Below are 18,116 nucleotides of genomic sequence, written 5' to 3' on the forward strand. Positions count from 1 at the left end.
CTTGAGAAGTAAGGTGTTGTTGAGACCATCTGGACTGAATATGTGACTGCACCCCGTTAAGGCCTCCATATAAACTTTAAAAAAGGGGGTGGGGGGAGGCAGGTGCAGAAATCTACTTGTCTTGAAGCCACCCAAGATAAGCCTCACATGTAAAGTTCCCTTATTTATTAAACCTTCCACCTACCAATCTGGAGTCATCTGCCTCTTTTTTCAGTCTCTCCTTGCCCTCCATGCATGGGGGCCAGTTTCAAATTTCACCTGGTTAGCTCCCAAGGTTTCAAACCAACAGAAATCTAGGAAAGGTTCTAATGTCAAATGTTTTGATACATTGTAGAATTATGGAAATATCTTAACATTTTGAAACAAGCAATGGAGGAATTAACAGCCTCACCATTCCCCTTGAGTATGCACCTGGAAGAAGAATTCTTATTTTGTGAGTTTCTTTGGAAACTATCAAGGCTGTTGACATGTTGGAAATGGTGAAAAGTTGTTTTATTGGTCTAGTTTTTAAAAATTATTTTTCCAAATAAAACTTCAACTGGAAAAAAAGCATTATACTCCTTACATGACTGGTCCCAGCAATGCTTGGTAATATATCTGGTATTGCAACCTTAATGGAATAGGAAGCACCTCATGATGTCATCACTTCTTGTTTTTTTACACAGACATGCACCAGGAATTAAAACTTTTCTTCTAATCTTGGGAGAAGCTTTGCCAACCATCAGAAAAGTCATCAACATTAACCTCTGATAATTCCTCTGAATCATTGCATTTTTAAGAGTGTCAATAAGAGGACCGGGTTAGGAAGTCCATCTTTACCAAATAGTTCACTGGCTTTCCCAGAGAACGAGACCTAAGGGCTTGTTTGAATTAAAGACAGTTGCTTTAGTTTTTCTGAAAGAAAAGAAATTCCGCACTCAATACCTTGAAAAGAATGATTTATCCTTGTGCTGACTCACCTGGCAGTTTTTAATCATATGAATGAGATATAGCATTCATTTCAAGCCCATTATGGTTTCTACTTTAAAATAAAAAGTTGTAAGCTCTCTAGGATTAGCAGCTGATTGGGAAGACCAGAACAGAGACTGACATCCTTTCCAAACTTTGAAATGCTGGAGAAGGTGCTTTACCCTGAGATGGCTATCAATTTTTCTAAAAAAAGAAATCTATGGACACCTAGGAACTACTGAGGACTCCTTCAGAAGTTACTTCTATCTTGATTGTATTAAAGCTGAACCACAGATCTATAACCCTTTTCTTCCTGATATAAACTCTATCAAAGATTTTGGGGCTTCCCTGGTGGCACAGTGGTTGAGGATCTGCCTGCCAATGCAGGGGACACGGGTTCGAGCCCTGGTCTGGGAAGATCCCACAGGCCGCGGAGCAACTAGGCCCGTGAGCCACAACTGCTGAGCCTGCGCGCCTGGAGCTTGTGCTCCGCAACAAGAGAGGCCGCGACAGTGAGAGGCCCGCGCACCACGATGAAGAGTGGCCCCCGCTCGCCGCAACTAGAGAAAGCCCTCGCACAGAAACGAAGACCCAACACAGCAAAAATAAATAAATTAATTAATTAAAAAAAAAAGATTTTGTCCTAGCTTATGACCTTTGATCTTAGAACCAAATCATATTAGAGTTAAACACAAAAAGCCTTTGAGAATTCTGGTGTTCTTTGAGATAAGATTTTTGGCCTTGCAGAGTAAGGTAAAGAAGCTTTAACTCCATTTGCAAAAATATATATATCTTAACCAATCAAGAGTTTCAATACTTGCAACCATTAAAACAAAAAATTGAAATTGATGGAATGTCCAACATACCATGTATAGATGATGTATATATGTTGTCCTGTTGAATACCATCTCACAATTTAATGTTCTTATACAAGTTAATAAATAACTTGAATAAGCCTTTACACTGATATTTTAAAATAATAATACATGAAGCTTACCTGTGTTTGAAATACATTGCCTTATTTTTGCGTTAATAAAGAGGAATATCATGCATTTATTTGGAAATATCTTATAATTATATTTTAGTATAGTTTTCCTGCATAATTCTAAGAATTTTATCTTGTGCATTTAAATATATTATTCTGGGAGAGAATTCATAGGCTTCACTTTACTGCTAAAGTAACACAAAAACAGCTAAGAACCCTTGATTTAGGGAGAGTGCAGATAGAGAAAAAACTAAATCACGTGATTAGGATTTGAGAAACTCTTAACAATTAGAGGTCTAGCCGAAGTCAGCAAACAAGACAGAAAGCAGCTGTGAGTTAGGCGGAAAGTCAGATAGTTTTGTAGCTCAGAAATCAAGGAAAGAATGTGTCTGAGGAAGGAGAGTGGTCACTTGTTACGGTGCTGCCAAGAGGTTGATTAAGGTAGTAAGTCTCTCTTGACCTTGACATGAATAGGTTCACTGGAATGTAATTCCCATGAGTGAATGAGTGGCAGGTGAAGAAGTGGAGACAGTACCTAGAGACAACTCAGTGATGCCGCCTTCCTTGCTTTGAATGGGAGCAGAGAAATGGGGCGGTTCCTTGAGGGAGATTTGTGATCAAGGCATGGTTTTTATAAAAGAGGGACACTACTGCGCTAAGTGACTGTGCTGCTAGAGAGAAACTTCTGACGGAAGAGGGGGACAACCACAGGAGGGCAATCATTGAGAAAGAGAGAGAAGCACAGAGCACAGGCAGAGGAAAGGCTGGATGTGTGGGTGCAGATTCAGGAAGGCTGGTAGTTTTGGTGATGCTGGGTTCTTGTCTGATTGCAGCTGTCCCTTGATAAAGCATAAGGCAGTGTTGTTAGTACAGGGGAGGAGTGTGAAATAAGCGTTTCAGGGGGGTGGGAAAATGTATATATTCAATACTAGAAAAGCGCAGGAGAGTTCTTAAGCAGTGAAAAGTGTTCATTGAGATTTGTGATCATTTCTTCTTTTCAAAATTTTACTTTGAAAAATTTCAAACCTATCTGAAATAAGCATTTACATCCTCTTCTGTTAGATTCACATGATCTTTCTCTCTCTCTCCATATTAAATATGTATACATTTCTGTTGTTGAACCACTGGAGAGTTAGTTACAATGTGACACTTCACCCCTAAATGCTTCACCATGGAACAAGGTCATTCTACTTGAATACAAATGTAACATTCAGGAATTTTAAGTGCCACAGTTCATGTTTAAAGTTCTCCAATTACCCTAATAATGTTCTTAATAGTTGTTTTATTTCTTTATTTACACATTGCTTTAAATACTAATGTATCTTCATTCTCTTTTAACATAGAATGGTTCCTGACCTTTGTGTCTTTTTTTTTTTTTTTTTTTAGTCTTTCATTCTTTCTTGACAGTAACATTTTTGAAAAGTTCATGCCAGTTGTTTTTGAGAATGTTGTTATTTTAGAGTGGAACTTACAGAAGGGTTGTGTGATTTTTCTCAACAGAGTTCAGGTGATCAGGTGCACGCAGCGAGGAAGCGCTCAGGGTAACTAGGTTTAAGCACGACTGTGTGAGGTTAGAAAAAAAGAAGAGAGAAGTTCAGGGTAATTGTATAGGAGTTCTAATGATAAACCATCAAATCTAAGCGGGTAGGGAGGGAAGAGAGAACATGAAGGGAGTGATGGATAATAATGATAAAGGGGTCATTAACTGACGAGGTCTCTACAAAGTCTCTGTAAAGTGAAAGAATTGTATCAGGAACATAGGAAATGCAGCTGATCAGTGAAAGCCTCAGTGCTTTTTCATGAAATAGTCTGCTGAAAGCCTGATGTTTATGGATGGGGTAAAATATGGGAGATAGACTCCATACACAAAACTGTTTTATGAGCACCGTTACAAGGAGAAAAGTACAGCACATATATAAGGACTTGTAAAGTCCTTTACCATAACTTTGACTTTATGTCACACCTCCGAAGAGGAGTGCCCATAATTCCCATACTTTATTATACTCCCAGCATCCCTAGCGGAAAGGAGATGTGTTATTGATAGGCAACTGCACGTAGAACATTTAAGTGACTAATGAAGTCTTTAAGCACAATAGTGGTAGAACTGAGAAGACCAGAGCACTCACTTACATACTGTACTAGCCACACTGAACACTCCCCAAATGACACGATGTGTATCACTACCTAAATCACCCAGTCACACAGGCTGTGGTTTAACGGACATCTCTATTTCAATTACTCTATTTAGTGCCTCTTACCCTGCCGAAGCCCAACTTTGATGTAACTAGCTGCCTAGGAAGGATAAATTCTCAAAGCTGTGCCCTCCACCAATAATTTTAGAATACGAAGGTATAAAGTAAATGAAAGGCATTTATTATCACTTAATTCTGGTGATCCCAGGCACAAAGCCAAAGCATTTATAGATGTGGTAAGTACCAGCTGCTGTACTTGAAACTATTTTATGAGCAACATTGCACCGTGAGTGCAGGTTCTGCCTGCCTTCATTTGTTGGCTTTCTTCACCACTGTCATCCTAAGCCAACGTTCATTGAATGTCCACAGGGTTTGGAACTATATAATGCTCCATTTATGCACATATGTATATTTTTTAACAAAGTTACATAGTAAGAAAAAGGAAAATATGAATATTATTACCTTTTAAAAGGGCGTTCTGAGAGAGGAGCATGACGGAAAATATACTGGAAATTATTTTATGTATTAATGTACACACTGTGCTTCTTTCTTGATAAAATAGCTGAGATAGAATCATTTCAGTTGTGATGTATGCTATTTAAATCAACTTGCTGCCTGAATTACTAACTTGGCTTCAGAAAATGATCCCAGTAAAATAGCATCTACATTATTATTATTCTTATCCCAGTAAAATAACATCTCAGTGTAGCTTCATCTTAACTTATACTAGAAGCACATTCTGAGGTCCTCATATTAAGCTTTAATTCAATTACACTTTCATCTTGAAAAAGCTGACTGGCCTGCTTTTGGGCCTGTTGAAATGAGAGCCCATTTCAGTGAGCCCCCGAGAGGATCAACATACAGGCTTCAAATGCCCCCTGGTGGCTGATAAGCAGAATAACCAAATAAATTCGAAGTCTGGAATAAACAGGTTTTCCCTATTGCCGTTTATTTATTAATTCATTTAAAAGAACATGTCAAGAATTTACTCTGTTTCACACCGAAGATCAAAAGATAAGTGGGATACAGTTTGTGTCATAGTAAAACGAGGGTAAAAAGATAATTTCAACTCACCCTGCTAAGTGCCATTATAGTGATTTTTTTCCTATTCTGATCAAGTTATGCTGGTCTTTATTTTTGTAGGTATTCTCATGGCAATTAATATTATATATAAATTCCTGAAAAATAAAAGCAGCTATTTTCCACACAAGTGTAATTCATGTATCTAAATAAATCTAGAAGACACATAGTAAATAATTACATATTTTTAGTTTTTCCTAGGAGTAATGTGAATCCATATTGCTTTTTCTGATTACCCAGATTGCTTTTTATAATTATCCTAATAATATTTACAGTTTTAAAAATTATTTTCATTCTTTCCAGGTCAGCATTATCAGATCTGTTGAGCAGATGAGGAAACTGAGGCAGAAGAGTCAGCCTTACCTGATAATTCAGTATAATAGATGAGACCACAGTTCAAATTGTCTGATTGCACCTCTTAGTTTTCTTGGAAGATTCATCCAATGACTTTTGTGTGGTTTCTAATGGTAAATATGAGGGGTTTTTATGGAGTCACTGAGTAACATGAGATAGCCATTTACAAGAAGGGTTAACACACACACACACACACACACACACACACACATTGGATCATTTCCAACATCAGCTACTGAGCAGCTGTCACAATTCTCTTGAGTTGGATGGAGTCTTTTTTCAAGTTATGAAATGTCCCATATCCAATTACCAATCCCCAGAAAACCCAGGCCCTGGCTTTGCACTGTGCAAGCAAATGATACACTTGTGATGCCAGAGCAAAGCGATTACATAAATAATTTACTTAGGTCTTCTTTAATCCTATACAAGAGAAGCTTATGGTAATCTTAATTAGTATTTTACTCACCCAGCACAGTCATGTAACAGTAATCTTCTATTGAATTTCCAACATTGAGCACGAAAGGGTGCAAGATTTTTAAAGAATGTGTTCCTAGTTTACATAAATCAGTGATGTGAGTCAAAATATACACAAAGTCGGTTTATTTAAAAGGTATCAGTGTTCTAGATGCAAACTATAATTTCCAAGATGTCAAAAAAAACCCTAGAGGTGGTGGGGGAGTTCTCAGCATTATTATTTTAAATCTAGGCTCTTTAGTATTTTGAATTGCTATTACATATTTTCGATTCAGCTATTTTTGTTCCATTTCAAAATATTTTCATAATAACTTGTTTTCCATTTTCTCATATTTGCTTTTGAGCTATTATTTCTATGAGCAATTTTTGATTCGCTTTCATATACAGTACTATGAAATAAAAACTCATTTTTAACATTTATGTACCATTTAAGATTGTTTCCTTTTTGATAATCGGTAGCAGAATGGTGAATATAACTATCATTACTTTGGATCATTGCTTTACAAGAGATGAGGCAAAACAAAAAATTCTTTGGGGTAGTTTTATGATTTTTTTTGTGTATCTTGGACTCAAAATTTACATAATTAAGTCTAGTTGGTTCAATGACTACACTTAAACTATAAATTCATCAGAAATATAAAGTTGTATCTCTAGAACATGAACCAAAAATTAACATAAAGGCTTTCCTCAGCTACACTCAATTGTTACCTTCTTTGGTGCTCCTATAACGTTCATTCACTAGTGCATTCATATATTCCTTTGTCCATTCATCCACCAATGAGTATCATACAAAGTAAAAATTAGTCATGTTTCCTTCCCTCCAGGAGATGCATGTTGAAGTTGGAAAACCAGTGTTGAAATTAGGCACAGGTGCTTCTTACAGAAAAACAGTGGTGGGGAATCTAAACCAGAGCAAGAAACGTCAGAATATTTCGGCAATGACTCAAGCTGAATTTTGAAGGGCAAGTAGGAATGCTGTAAGTAGAAAGGCTTTCCATTTTCGTGGATTTTCCAATGTATTACAGATGTAACAACTTGGTACTTTTGGGGACTCTTTACCCAGAGAAATAAGTAAATGGCAGATCAAGAAGGGCCTAGGTGGTACGGCAGAGCTTGAATTTTACCTTGCAAACTAAGAAGTTATTGAGAAATTTCAAGTAGGGGAATAAAATGACCAGGTTTGAATTTTAGTAAGGTCACTTAGGCAATAATGTGGAAGATATATTGGAGGAAACATGGAGCAACTGGAGTGCGGAAATATTAAGAGCCGACTGAAGTAATCTGGGCTTGAACTAAGAGGGCCTAAGTTAAGCAGGCAGGGGGACAATTTAGTCTTGCTACACTCAAAATGGTCTTGATCAGCAGCACGAGCATGTTTGAGAAGCTTGCCTGAAATACAGAATCTTGTGCCGTATCCCTTACCTTCAGAATCAGTATTTTAACAAGCTCCTCAGGTAATCTGTATGTCTGGGAAGCACCACACAGTAGGGGCAGTTACTGGAGGAAAAAGAAAATCACTCTCAGGTGGGGTCAGTTTGAGGTGTTTATGGAACATTCAAGGAAGCTGATCCATAGCAGTTGAGTATATGGATCTGGAGGCTGGGCTGGAGATGCAATTTAACATTTATCAACCTGTTAGTATTTGAAGCCATGGTCCGACCCAACTTTCCTGGTATCTGCCCAGGAAATTATATCATTAGGCAGAGGGCCCAGAGGGAGCACTAAGAAACACCATTATTTAAAGTTCCATACAGCAAAAGGTATCCACAAGAAACAGAAGGAGCTTCCAGTGGTAGGTATAAACAACGTGAGCAGTGGGAAGAGTTCCAAGTGGCCGGATGGTCAACATTCTTGTTTTCCAGCAGAGGTCACATAAGAATAGACAAAAGTCCATGGATTTGCCAATCTTGATGTCAGAGTAAAGCTATGGGTGGAGATTATTTCCCATTAAGTTCTTTCTTGACCTTAGTAAGTGGGGATGCAATTTAGTTTCTGCTTTCAAAGTTCAGATGAGTAGAGTATGTGAGAGGAGCTTGGTATGGAGCCAGTTTGCAAATGTTCTCTCTTCCAGTAAGATGGTAAATTCTTTGAGGAATAAGGAAGGCACATAAAGATGAGTAAGACCCGGTCCTAACCCTCAGCGTTTATAACAAATAAGATATCTGTAGTACAAGGTGGGACATATATTATAAAATATTATAGGAATTCAAAAGAGGCATACACTACATCCAAACAATCAGAAGAGGCTGCTTACCTCTCCTCAACTGTTATTACAGAGATTTGCTTACTTAACATTTACATACTTAACACTTAAACTATATTCACTGCCTGACTTTTTCTCTTAACAAATCTGATGAATTATTAATAAAGTTCCATTTATTCCAAAATCCAAGGAAACTTCAAACTCATTCATGAGATATTTATTAAAATAACACATTTAGGGAAAAAAATCAATACAATTGTATACATCATTACTGAAAACTGTATACCATCATACAAAAAAGGATTTTATTTTGGGAAATCAATTCCTAATTTATGGCAAGTTTTACTTTCAGAAATAAAACCACAAAACAACACAATCTAATTCAATCTTAAAGGCTGGCATGCTGAGCAAGGAATGTTCTTATTCTTTGTAGGAGCTCCTTCTTTACACTGTCAGGTACCAGGGCTGAAATATAAAAATAAAAACATAAGAGTAAAGAAGATCCCAATTAATATATGTCAATTTGAGATTTGGTATTTTATTCAGGACTACCAACAAAATAATTTCAAAAGTAACCCTTATGCTTCAATAAAAAAATAAAGACATTTGAGAAAATAAAGTATATTTGCAATTCATTATTTGAATGAATTATCCAATACCTAAAAATATATTGCACATGTGAAAATTCTTTAAACTAGGAACAGAAAAGGCCTTTTTTAAACAGAGGCTGTAAAAGATTGATGAATGTGATTCAAATGCAACAACTTAGTAAGCTTGGTCAAAATTACCATAAACAAAAACAAAAACTGAGAAAACACTGCTAATCTCTCTACTACACAATTTCTTCAATTTGATATGAAAAAGATCAGCAGGCTTACAGAAAAATGAGCAAAGGAGATGAAGAAAAGGAAAGGCATATAGTTCTTGAATGTAAAAGGAGTTTAACCTCACAACAGAAATGAAAATTAAAACCACATTCACATAGCATGTTTTACCAATGAGACTGGCTAAAATCCAAAGGTCAGTAATGTATGTATTGGCAAGACTGAGGGAAAACTGGCCCTCTCATATTAGCTGGTGGGAGAATAAACTGACAAAACATTTTGGGGAAGGTAATTTGGCAATACTGTATTGAAATAAATGCATATGCTTGAATGAGCAAAGATGCAAAAGCTTCAACAGTAGCTGTATTTGTTATAGGCTTATTTTTAAAATTTTGAACCATGTAACTGTATTATCTACTCAGAATATTAAACTAAAAATGGGAAAATGGGAGTTCTCTGGTGGCCTAGTGGCTAGGATCCCAGGCTTTCACTGTTGTGTGGCCCAAGTTCAATCCCTGGTTGGGAAACAGAGATCCTGCAAGCCGTGTGGCATGGAAAAAATAAAAATAATAAAGGAAAAAAAGCCCTGCTCTTTGAAATTTAAATTAATATTAAATGTCAATAAATAAATCTACACTATTTTCCCCCTTTTTGGCTACTAAAAATAAGGACAATAGGGAATTAACTATACAGATACTCCTCTTTATAAATTTACTGTAAGCCTGCCTAGAAATAAAGACTACATAATTAATTCAAGTCCACTGCAAATGTGATCACTCTATATGTTAAATATACTTTTAATCAAAATTATGGTGATGGAGAACAGATCAGCTGCCTTGGGGTTAGAGATGTGGTGTGACTATGAAGGAACAGCTTGAGGGAGTTTTTTAGAGTGAATCTATACATGTGTATAAAGTTCATAGAACTGACACTAAAAAAGGGTCAATTTTACTGTATGTTAATTTAAAACATAAAAACAAATACCTCTCTTGACAATAAAAAGAACACTATGAAAATAAAAGAAAAGATTTATTTTTACTTCTCTTTTCTTTTTTGCTCATTCTCTAGCAAGGGAGCTACAACGGATTGAAATGTCCAACACACAAGTATTGAAGGAGAAGCAAAGGATGATTTCTACCCTGTTAACAGATTAAGTTCTTAAATGTTAACAGATTAAGCATAAATTACAGAAGAAAAGTAGAAAAAGAAATTATAGAAATTTATTTTAAAACATAAATCCATGGGGAGAACAATAAATACTGCTTTTTCCCCCACATGGTAGCAGTTCAGGGGACTAGTATTCCCTAGTAATAATTTTAAAATCATTTACTTTTCACACCTATTCTTTTTACTATTTCTGTGTGAGGAAATAACTAACGGGTCATCTAATTTACCTGCTTCCACTTATAATACAACTCTCCCTCCCCCCACTGACTTCCTCAAATGAAATGATGAAAATAATCTCATTACACTTAATTATATGATGTAATTCCTGACTTAATACTTATTACATATAAATATTTTGTTAATATACTACTTCCTCTCTTTCCTTTGGCTTCTCTAAACAAGGTATTAAAGGGAGAAATTAAGAAGGCAGTTGAAGTATGAGTCTTAAATATGAATTACCCTGACCATGAAGTTATGGAGCTACCAAATTCGTAATTAGACATTCAAGAAGACATTTTTGTTTATTTTTAATAAGGAAAGAGAGCAATGACTCAGGGGCTGGTGTAAAACTCTGAATTATTAAATATCAGGCTAAAGTTTACAAATCCTAGCTTCAGGTAATATTTGCCTCTACAAAATCCTGTATTATAAAAATGATCTAACAACCACATCAACTTACATTTGTGTACTGTTTTAACAGTGCAAAAACGTTTTACACCTCTTACTTGTTTGTTGCTCAAGACCATGCACAAAAGTTGGTGAGGCAACTATAACTCTTCCCAAAGAGGAGATGCAAGTACCCACATAATTTTGGAAAGGGTGCTTTTCCTTGTAAAAAGAAAGAAAAGCTGCACCAGCAAAAGAGAGAAAAAAAAATCATGTCTTAGCCCACAATTCCTTTCACACAATTTGTATTCATTCCTTACCTCTGCCTTTTGGTGTGATTTCAGCCACCAAGTCATCAACAGTAACGTGTTCTAGTCCTTTTTCTTTAATTACCTCTTATGCAAAAGCAAAAAACAAATCATATCATTTAAAATCATTATCTGTAAGAAAGATTTTCATAGAGGAAGGGTTAAGATCATGTTTTTAGAGTACAGACTGGTCTTTAAAAAAAAAAAAGAGGACACTTCTTTTTTTCTTTTCTAATGAAGGTTTATTTCAACCTTAAACACAGTATGTATTCACCAGATCCAAAACATAAAATAATTATAACACTTAGAATGAATCTGAACTGTAAATTCAAATCTAATATTTGTAAAAAACTGGAAACTTACAACTGCACAGATCTTATTTCACGATAATAATATCAGCTCTTGAATGTATGGAGGGAAAAAAATGTAATTTAAGTCTAACTTGTAATTTCACAGCCCCAAATTAAAATATAGAACAACTCCTTTGCTCCTTTCTCTTCTCTAGGCTGGGCCAAAAGAAGGAGAAAGGAGTTTACACTTATTGGACCCCTATTATGTGCTGGGTGCTTTGCATCATTTAATATTCACGATAAGCTGACAGGCTGGGCATTTTTCCCACTTCAGAGGTGCGGCAAGTGAGGCTTAAAGATTAAATAACTCATTCAAACACGACTTGAAATCCAGCTCTAGTCTTACCAGTGAAGGTCTGTATGACCTCAAAGTCTATGCTTTTATTAATTTGGCACATTGCCTTCTTCCGGTTAATGATATAAATAGTTTCTATTATCATTTGTAGAAACCAATACGAGAATTCATTGTAAATATCCAGAATTCCAGCATACCAAAAGCTGAGCCAGAAAGGAAGGAGGCTCATCTTAGTGACACTTGTAATTGTATCTAATGGCATAATCATCAATACCTAATTGCAATTTAACAAGCTCCCATTTTATAATTTTAAAAATACATGTAATTTTCTAAGAGCTTTTATAGATGATTTTTTCAAAAATAACACTGTTAAAGATAGGAGATATAATTCCTGTAAGTCTGCCAACCGTAAAGTGCTCAATGTGTTAAGAAAAACAGACTAGGAATAATTAATGTTTCACTTTGAGTAGGCACAGCAAAAAAGGTGGGATTCCATATTCCATGCCAGAGGAAATCTTGCCTCACTTGTTTTAAGAGAAACACAAAGAAAATTTCTACAAATTAAGGAATAGGTCTACATATTATCACTGAGAGGAGGTAATCTATTACCACAAGCTTCAATTTTCTATTTGTTTAAAATTATGCTTGAGCACTCAATATATCTTAAAATACTGACTATAATTTTTCTAATGAATTCCAAACCAACACAGTTGAGAGCTATGGAATTAGCTTATCTTCTAAATGAAACAGATTACCTTTACAGTGTGCCTTCAACTGATCCTTCCAGCCACATTCAATTAATTTAGCTCTCAGCAACTCTTTGAGGCTGTTGAAAAAGAAGTGTTTCCAAATTAAACTACAATAGTGTTCAAGTGTACAATATCTTAGATAGGAATGCTTGAAGCAAAGCTTCAACTGTTCAATTAAAAATCCCACCTTCCAGTTATAAAACTTTAACCATGGCCTAATCTTGGTTCTACCACTAAAAAGTTCTTTGGTCTTATGCAAGTCATTTAAAGGCTGGGCCTCATTTCTGTCATCAGTAAAATTCAATGAAGTGGATGGGGTACAATTCTTCTTAAGAAACCCTACTCTCTGGCCTTCTTACACACTTTCTACTTCCCTCCACCAACAGGAATATTGTGGGTTTTGTACAACTTCAGAAGGGTATTAGTTGAGTTTGAAGCAGCTGTACTTTTGAAATCTTCAAACTCCAAAATCCATTCTTTAACTACAAATTCTTACCCATTAGCTCTCTTATTGCCCCGTTATATATCTAATCTCAGGCTTGCCCCTCCCTTTTTCTCATTGTCCTTCTAAATTACACATTAACTATGGTATTTCATTAATTCTAAGACTGTGTTTTCCCACATTTTAACAAGTCAGTAATTGGCATGCCTATCATAATTTAATTGGCAGTATTTTCTTTATTCTTAAAGGTTAAAAAAATATTGGTGGGTATTACAACTAATGGCATCATGGGTGCAATAAAATATTTTATCCTTCTGCAATACCTAGTCTTATAAAACCTCAATCTTCAACCTAAATCACCTCATTTCTCAGCTTAAACATGTCAAGTCCCAAACCAAACTGCTTCTTTTTCAGTATTCCTAACATCCACTATGTGACATTTCCATCTAGATGTTTAAGTCATTTAATCGTAACAGGGACAAAACCCAACTCTTGCTTCTCTTCCATCTCAAGCTGTTCTCCTTGTCAGACTGGCAACTCCATTCTTCTGGATCCTCAGACTAGAAACCTTGGCAGCAACCTTCACTCAGCAATTTTTATTTATTTATGATTATTATTTTTTGCCGTACGCGGGCCTCTCACTGTTGTGGCCTCTCCTGTTGCGGAGCACAGGCTCCGGACACGCAGGCTCAGCGGCCATGGCTCACGGGCCCAGCCGCTCCGCAGCATGTGGGGTCCTCCCGGACCGGGGCACAAACCTGCATCCCCTGCATCGGCAGGCGGACTCTCAACCACTGCGCCACCAGGGAAGCCCCACTCAGCAATTTTGATAACACTAACGTCCAACCCATAAGCACATCCTATTGGTTCCAGTTTTAAAATATATACCTGAAATCCAAATGTTTCTCACCACCTCTGCCATTACTACCTAGTTGAAGCCACCATCTTCTCTTGACTGGACTGTTGCCAAAGCCTCCTAACTCGTCCCCCTGCTACTTTCCTTGTACACGTCCTTCTCCTCTCACTGCTCAAAACCCTCCAGTGGCTTCCCAATTTACTCAGAATACAATTTCAAGTCCTTACTACAACCTAAATGACCCTGCAAGGTCTGTCCCCTCCGAAGCAATGCCTCTGACTTTACTGTTTCTCTCCTTCACCCAGCTGACTCAGTCTTATTAGTTTCCATGGGTTCCTCAAAATGCCAGGCAAGGGAACTCCCTGGCTGTCCAGTGGTTAGGACTTGGCGCTTTCACTGCTGGAGCCTCGGTTCCATCCCTGGTCCGGGAACTAAGGTCCCACAAGGCACACAAGGAAAAAAAAAATGCCAGGAAAGCTCCTGTGTCAGGACCATGGCTCTTAGGAGTCCGCTCACTCCCTCATATCCTTTTGATCTCAGTGAAGCCTACTTTTTTTTCTTATCCAAAATAACACACCTGATTATTCTCTGCTTTATTTTCCCTCTAGAACATCACCATCTGACATATTACACATTATTTTCTGTCTCCTCCCATTAGAATGTAAGCTGTGTAAAAGAACAGGCTTCATTTTGTTCACTACTATATCTCCAGCACCTAACAGGACATGGCATATGGTAGAAACTCAGTAACTTTAAGCTGCATGAATGAAAACAGATAAAAAAACAGTAATACATAATACCCTACACCCATTATTGGCAATACTATCCTCTCAGTTTCCCAAGGCACTGTTCTAGAGGCTTTCTTCTTCCTCATTCCTCATGTCAAGGGTTGTTGATTTTACTTAAAAAAAAAACCTGTAAGTTCTCCTTTCCATTTTTGCTGTTTTCCACTTTTAACCTATTATCTTCTGCAATTTATCTCTAGCCCTTCAAGTCTATCCTCCATACTGCCAAAATAACATTCCTAAAGTGCAAATATGATCTAGTCAGTCCCTTTCTTAGAATTTTTTAATGACTCCCACCACCCAAGGATAAAGTCAACAACAGATGTTTTTGCAAACTACCACCTATTTTCCTGCCATTTCTTTGACAGTAAAAACACTTCACAACTCTCGGTGTAAGAAATCTGGGTAGGGCTCTAGCAATGGAAATGTGACCTAGGCAACGCTGATTATGAATGGCCTATTACCTTAAGTAGGATGGTAATCTAGCTAGGTCCTTTGCTGAAACTACTAGGAGAACGGTAGTCTCAGGTGGAGAGATGTAAATTTTGAACCGCTAATTTCTGCCACCTTGTGGGTAGTACCTTCTTGAGAATAAAGCCAACAGAGAGGAAAGCAGAGATGAGAGACCGAAAGACAGACATGTTCTTGGCAACAAGTTTTGAGTGCCTGAAGCACCTAAAAGCCCTAGACTTTTAGTCACACGATCTTATATAGAAATTGGCTGAGCCAGTTACTGAGTTCAGTTTCTTATCATTGTGAATGGAAAGATTTCTGATTATACAAAAGCCACATTTCTCCTGTCCACTGTCTTTCACATTTTAACTGCACAGTTTCCCAGAATATTATCATATTGTAACAAATCTCTTTGACTTTGCATATTGGGTTCCATTTGCCTAGACTGTCCTTTCTCCTTTACCGGGTTGGGGAACTGCGAATCCTTCTTACCCAGCTGAAGTACCACTTCTACTATTTTGTGAGAGCTTTACTGATTACCTTAATCCCCAGGTAGAACTGAGAGATCCCTCTTGTTCCTTATATATATTTCTCTCATACAATTTATCACCCTGCTCCTGGAAGCCTTTTTTGATTCCTTAGACTCTCCTCTGTACTTCCAAACCTGTTCATTCTTCAAATATTTACCTGGCCAATTATGTGCTAGGCACGATGCTCGGTATACAGTAGTATTTCTGCTGTCGAGGAACTCAGATTCTATTGATACAAACTAGCAAAGGAGGTGATTATAATACAAAGTGATTAAATACTATGATGGAACAAGGTATTTGGGAGTTAACAGATTTCTAGAAGAGATGATACTTAAATTAAGACCTGATAATGAGCTAGAATTAGTTAAAGATGGGGGGAAGGAAGAAGAATGTTTCAGAGAGTAGGAATAGCACACACTGCTCTGAGGTTAAGAGAGCTTGGTAACTGAAACTGGTTCCATCATGTTGTCTCCCTGTTAAAAAGTGGGTAACATTTTATCTTCAATTGTAGTTATCTGGGTATGTATTTTTCTTCTCCATTAGATTAGACATTTTTTTGAGAGAGAGTCACTTCCTGTTCATCTTTGTACATGATCCACTTCCCCCCAAGTCTTGCAATATTGAACAGACCTAAGCATTTTTAACAGATGTTAGGAATTGCTTTTGATAATCTCAATTTTCTGTAATTATTTCCACTGACATCAGTTTTGTTACTTTTTAGATTCTTATAACTGTAATTTAAAGATGTTAAACGTAATTAATTAACACAATCGATTACTTACCGTTCTCTTTCTCCAGTTTCTATCAACTTTTGGTTAATTGCTGCTCTCATCTGCGCATCTTTGTTCATCTTGCTAACCTGAACATCAACATGTATTTTCAGATATAGAACACTTACAAAGCATTTTCTTCTAAATCCTCTCAAGCACCTCAACACATTTAACATTCTGTCTATCGACTGAAGGGGTGATAAATTTCAACAATGTGTTAACAAGGTCCTTACTCCTAATATTATTTACTGCATCCCAAGAAGTCATGATCATGACTTTACAATTTTCTTCCCCCATGTACCCTTTATTAATGAGTCTCTGGATAATGACAATTACTGTAACATTTATTAAACACTTATGTACCTGGAACTGAGCTAACGCACTGAGTTTTTAATCTCATTTAATTCCCAGATCTTATTCTTTTATGCAAGTACTATTAACATAGTTCGTATTTTACAGATGAGGAAACTGAGGCACCGAGATAGAAAAGTGGTGAAGGCAGGACTTGAACTCAGGTACTGTGACCCCAGAAGCCGCAAAATACTTTAACCGCACATAATAACTGACTGCTAATCATTTCTGCATCTTAATTAACTGTATTCAAAATTTGGGGTAAGCTATATAACCTAAGTATCAATAGAAGAGTAAGCACAGTTTGTGAAAAATGAAATTCCTGGGTAAGGATCTGAAGTGCTTTACTTTACTTTCCACTAGTATGTACCCAGAATTACAACTGCCAAACTAGCTGTAAGTATGTGTGTGTGTATATGCTCTTTATCAAAGCTTGCTGGTTGGGTTAAGGAGAAAACAAGTATCAAATTAATTCCTAACTTAGAAAATTCTCAGTTTTCAGTAAAAACGGACAACCAAAACGGTGTAAAAAGGACTGGGAGGATAAACTGTAAAACTTGGAATAAGCTAACGTTACTCCACTTATCTGTCACCAACTTGAGACTACTTTTGTTGTCCCCAACCTCGCCGCCTCTATGAAGACTCAAGACTGGCAGTGAGTTTTCGGAGTTTTTTTTTTTTTTTTTTTTTTTAATGGAACAGGAAAAAGGAGAGATTGAGAAGTGACTAGGATATGTTTGCTTTTGCAGTTGGAGGCTAACATTTTCAAAATAATACTAAGGTCTAGTCCGTACCATTAGCAGAATACTGAACTTGATCTTGCCTTGGCCCCCAAAATACGGAGAGTGACCTTGGACAAGTCAGTTCTTAAAGGCCTCAGTTTTCTCACTGGTAAAACAAGGGCGCTAGGGGATCCCTCCCAGTTCAGACAGTCTTTGGGAAAACAGAATAGGGCGGAGACAGCGGGAGAGGCGGGAGGGGAGGAGCCAGAAACAAAGCGAGGACTGGCTTCAGGCCAACTCCGGTAGCACGCCCTGTCGGAGAGCCCTACAGGCCCGCGAGCGCGGGTCGGGGAAGCTAACGAAAGACAGCACATCGAAAGGAGCCTGGGCTGGGCCCGGGTCCCGGCCCTGAGGACCACGGGCATAGCTCACCACCATCACCGCGGGCGAGGGCCGTCCCTTCCCAGCGACGAAATGACCCTTGCGCTGACGACCGTTACCTACCACACTCTTCGGCTGCCCGGACCTAGACCCTCAGTAGCTCGGGCACCTAAGCACACAGAAAGCTAGCACACGCATTTCCGGGGCGGGGTCTCGCCACCCTGCCTATAATGTGAGAATTTAACCAGCGCGGGCCGCCTCCTGGTCGCTCAGCCCTCTGGGTAAGAGAGT

At 37.5% G+C, this 18,116-nt stretch overlaps 1 protein-coding gene across 2 annotated transcripts; it reads right to left on the minus strand.

Moving 5' to 3' along the window:
- Positions 1-8,420: 8,420 nt before the first annotated feature.
- ENY2 (ENY2 transcription and export complex 2 subunit) lies at positions 8,421-18,048 on the minus strand. 2 transcript variants are annotated; one of them, XM_022584578.2, is made up of 5 exons: positions 17,949-18,048; positions 16,384-16,460; positions 12,542-12,612; positions 11,154-11,228; positions 8,421-8,701 (listed from the first exon to the last, which is right to left on the minus strand). In XM_022584578.2, exons 2-5 carry the CDS (start codon positions 16,449-16,451, stop codon positions 8,625-8,627), a joined length of 291 nt encoding a protein of 96 aa, XP_022440286.1. In that variant the 5' UTR covers positions 16,452-16,460; positions 17,949-18,048; the 3' UTR covers positions 8,421-8,624. The 2 variants fall into 2 exon arrangements, with proteins under 2 accessions (XP_022440286.1, XP_022440285.1); XM_022584577.2 differs by having other exon boundaries at positions 17,877-18,003.
- Positions 18,049-18,116: the final 68 nt, after the last annotated feature.

The sequence above is a fragment of the Delphinapterus leucas genome, chromosome 17 (genome assembly GCF_059928025.1).
Source record: "Delphinapterus leucas isolate spDelLeu-1000000601 "Yukka" chromosome 17, BTC_Dleu_Yukka2, whole genome shotgun sequence".
NCBI classification, from domain to species: Eukaryota; Metazoa; Chordata; class Mammalia; order Artiodactyla; family Monodontidae; genus Delphinapterus; species Delphinapterus leucas.

Excerpts from the sequence above, each read along its gene's own strand:
- ENY2 (XM_022584577.2), bottom strand. Across the intron at positions 12,613-16,383 it reads GAAACTGGAGAAAGAGAACG|CCTCAAAGAGTTGCTGAGAG; the intron begins GTAAGTAATCGA and ends CTTTTTCAACAG. Across the intron at positions 11,229-12,541 it reads GTTGAAGGCACACTGTAAAG|AGGTAATTAAAGAAAAAGGA; the intron begins GTAATCTGTTTC and ends CTTTTGCATAAG.